Source organism: Lasiodiplodia theobromae, assembly GCF_012971845.1.
Source record: "Lasiodiplodia theobromae strain AM2As chromosome Unknown scaffold_79, whole genome shotgun sequence".
NCBI lineage: Eukaryota > Fungi > Ascomycota > Dothideomycetes > Botryosphaeriales > Botryosphaeriaceae > Lasiodiplodia > Lasiodiplodia theobromae.
Genome location: NW_023336562.1, coordinates 57,746 through 61,831, shown reverse-complemented (window position 1 = coordinate 61,831; position 4,086 = coordinate 57,746). Strand labels below are relative to the sequence as shown.

General features: G+C 49.2%; 1 protein-coding gene across 1 annotated transcript; it reads left to right on the top strand.

The window, feature by feature from the left end:
* Positions 1-2,888: 2,888 nt before the first annotated feature.
* On the top strand, positions 2,889-3,219 carry LTHEOB_12865 (Sigma-54-dependent Fis family transcriptional regulator; the record flags this gene model as incomplete). The annotated part of the gene is made up of 2 exons (XM_035509779.1): positions 2,889-3,041; positions 3,097-3,219. 2 exons carry the CDS (start codon positions 2,889-2,891, stop codon positions 3,217-3,219), a joined length of 276 nt encoding a protein of 91 aa, XP_035363761.1.
* Between the last annotated feature and the right edge of the window lie 867 nt (positions 3,220-4,086).

Here is a 4,086-nt window from a genome sequence, read left to right as displayed (position 1 = left end):
ATTTGAAATGGGTTCGCAAAGGGTTGGTGGTTGTGAGTGTGGTTACTTGAGACCAGCGTGTAGGTGACAGTGCCATCGCCGTCAGTCATATACAAAAACGTATACTGTGACGGGCAGTTTGTGGTCCATCTCTGCGCGCAGTGCACCCCCAAGATGAGATCGAACAGTGTGAATGGTAGACCTTGGCTGAATCCAAAGGACCAAAATCGTTCCAGTAAGTTGTCTAAAGACCGAAACGTTTCGCCCGGTTGCGGTACGGCAAGGTGCTCTTCGGCAAGCAGTTGGATGGCTCTCTTCAGAGCTTCCTGAGCGTCGTCGCTCAATCGAGGGTCGGGTTGCCATGATGCTCTAGTGAGCGGCTGGCTCGGCTTCCACAGCTGGTGGAAGTGAGGAAAGGAAAAACCAGCCGAATCCATGAGGGAGGCGCTCTGGGTTGGAGTGAGATACAACGCAACTGAAGCTGATTTAGATGCGAACACGTACCTCACGTGGTGTAGGGGCTTCGCAGTTCAGGATACACACACCTTTCAACGTCGATAAACCGATTGAATCCCCGAAGAAGTTGATAGTATCAAGGTTTTGCAGTCTTCTGGTCTTGCCTTTGAGCTATGAGACCGGCGTCGTCACTTATATTCCTTTTTACAGTCAGGCGCGTATGCTATCTCGGGCCTTCCCACCAAAGCCTGTGTTATTGGTGCAGCGCACAGATTCAACTGCTCTGTGTGCTTCCACAAGCTTGTGCAATTTAATCTCGGGTTGTTGAGCTTTATTGATCATGTGGGGGAGTCGTCATCATCAGCCAAGACCGAGCTTCGGAAGTCTGAGTTGACGACTAGGATCTTGAAACTGACTGCTTACTCCGCGCGAGTTTTACCAAAGCTATTTTTCTTTCATCTGGACTTTTCTCACGGTCGGCATCTACGCACTTCTGCTTTGTCTCTGCTGAACAATTTACATTATCAAGGTTAAATGCGCGTTAATGCGCATTACTTTATCTAGTTCAAATCAAATGTTTTTTTCCCCGTGTCCCTCCCGGCTGTTTAAAATTATCACTATACCGAAGCCTCTACGACGAACCAACACGGCCAGCTTCATGCCGGTTCAACCGAATTTCGTCCAGGCTAGCATGGGCCTGCTATAGCCTCGCTTACCGCTTAAGGGTCACTCCCGAGATGATTGCTTCTGCTTTTGTTTGTTGTTCCTTGTACATACATTATGCGCTGTTGGTTGTTGACGTCTTTCGCTGGAAAGTGCCCGTGCGGGTTTGTACTGTTGAGATAGGTGTACGGATGCAGACTGCCGCTACTACGTAGCCTTCGTAGAATCAGTAAAAATGATGGTGAAGATGGTGATGGAAATCCATGCTGTCCATCAGTGTTGTGTAGTACTGCGATGACACCGACCTCTTCTTCGCTGGGCCAATTGTGCACTTCCGCTCTAGCCGGACTCTACCGAGCGAAACAGCTGCTTACATCTCAAGGATCTACAAAGACACCATCTTCGACACTCTTGTGATAGCTTCAGCTATGATCGTATGCCTAGACTTGAGTAATTTGATGATTGGTTTGCTACTGATCCCCAAGGCGGCGAGGTTCGAGGGCAGAACAAGCAAAGATCAACACTGGCAAGAAGAAACCCGGGCGAGGCGAGTTCCAGACGATCGAGGACCCACCGGCCAAGCCGAGCATCGTAAGATAGTACTGTATTGGGTAAGCCACAGCCACTGTGCAAACCCAAAAGCGGTTGCTACTCACGCTTTCCTGCGCCTGACTAGTCTGGAATGGCCCAAGCTTCAATTTGACTCGTACGTAGAGTAAGTGGGTCTCGCACAGACACGATGTCGCTCAAGGCTTGCCCCTTGACCATCGGTGGGACGGAAGAGACAGTTCCGCGGGCCCACCCGAAACAACCCTAGTCGCCCGTCGAATACGCAACAGAATCAGAGCCTGTGAGCTAGAACAGCTCTGACGCTACTCGCCTCAACCCACAAGTGCTACTAATGGTGCAACTATACTTTCAATCACGATTACCAGGTTCGAAAACATGTTGATCAGCCAACAGACACAGTGCAGCAATTGAGCAGGCAGCTAAGCGAAAAGCCAACCGTCGAAGCAGATGCAATTCCGACAGTAAGCAATAGAAAGGCCCACCCAGGGGTTACGGCTGTAATGATAAGGCTGCCTAATCAGGGATCACGCTCTCAGACAATTTAGGTGATTTCTGAGCTTCATTTGAGGTGTGGAGTCAGGAGCGATAGCGAGTCACGAGTGACCAACGATTTGCTTGGCACTGTGTAAAGAATTGTGAGCAAGCATCGCCGTCAAACGAATGTACAAAACTAATCACTCTAGGCTACGCTCACGAGGAAGAACGTGCCTATACATACGGATTTCCCGGTACTCGTCACCATCTTATTCTCCAAATCTACAAAGAATACATCCCGCAGCTTGAAGTCTTCTTACTACGACTCCATTCCACTCTACACAGATAACATGTCTAATAGTACTGGCGACTGTTTGGAAACGGATTCTTCACGTTCGATCCCGTGCCGGTCAAACAGTTCACAAAAAAAGAAATTTGTGAGGTGGACCGACAAGGAGGTAGAGAGGCTCTGGACACTGAAGTCGTACAATGCGCATTTGACTTGGCCGAAATTCGCGTCAATATACAACAATTCGAAGCTACCATACAGAGGACCGAGGGCGCTATCCAATAAGTACAAAAGAGTTGAAGGTGAGTGCCACTAGTTGTCTCAGGAAATCACTATTGACTTACTGCCCACAGCACGTTCGAAACGGTCAATAGCTTGCAAAAAATCGATTGGGAATACAAGATCACAGCATGCAGTGGAGGATATACCACACTTCCTTTCTCCCTACGCTATTGACATGGGTGCTCAGAAGGACAACTTCGAAGACATACTGGCATCCGTTGGCGGTGAGGATGCCACTCAGCAGGATATTCCGAGCTATGAAATTCCCGGTCAATCTGCCTTCTGCTCCCCCACGCCGAGCAACGGAAACTATGATGCCGCATACGAGGTAAAAAGCTTGTCCTGTCGGTCTGAACAAGGCGCTGAAACCACGGAGATGCCAGAAGACCATCACATCGGAGGTGTATGGATGGATTGCAATCGATTTCTGCAGTCGTGGCCTTACTGCGAAGGCTGCATGCCCTGCCACTCAGAACACGGCGAAGCAATTAGCAATGCTTTCTTGAGAAGTTCAGAGCTAGGAGAGGAGCGTTTTGGTTCCAAACACGCGACTTATTGGCGGCAGCGTAGCCGGGACGATGATTGTGTTTGGCCTTGGTCCGCGCAAGCAATGGACTGGGAGTTACAGATGAATGCAACTCAGGGATGGACCGCGCTGGCGGAAGAAGAAAATTGACTTTTAGTTCGAAAGAGTGGTTCTGAATAGATATTTTTTGTATTTCACTAGATTACTTCATGTGCGAACTGCAGCCTAGCCCCCTGAGCGCACGACAGCTTGCTCAGCCTTTCCACTCCCAGCGTTAACCACCATGCTCCGCCTGCCATCTCTCTGTACCTCAACAGTCATTGCGCGTGTGATCACACCGTACGTTGCGCTGGACACTTCTGTCACATGCAATGCGTCATCAGAATCAGCATGTGTTATAGAAGGTTTCTCACAGCGAAGTCCTCTTCGCACGAGGTTAACCCAGGCGTGTATAATAGACTTCTGAATAAAGACAAAGAAGCATTGGATGCCAGAAACCTGACACAATGTTAGCAGGACTTCTTGCTCTTTATATATGCCAGGCCTTACTGCTAATAAAAATAGGAGCGCCGCTGCGGTGTTTTGTTCAATGAGCAGATCTTGCGCATGGGCAACACAGGCATCTTTATCCCCAAGATGCGATGTCAAACAGATAACCCAGGCACGCGCTCTCTCGGCATGGGTGCGAATCTGCTTTTCGTTGCTGTCGATACGCAAGAACACGAAGCAAAAGAAAAGGACGTCGATCAAAATCAGGATAATGACAGTTATGGCACGCCACTGCAGCCTCACAAGGTTCCAAACCTGCTTCAGCCTTGCAGACGTCGATGTACTGTGAATGTGTGTG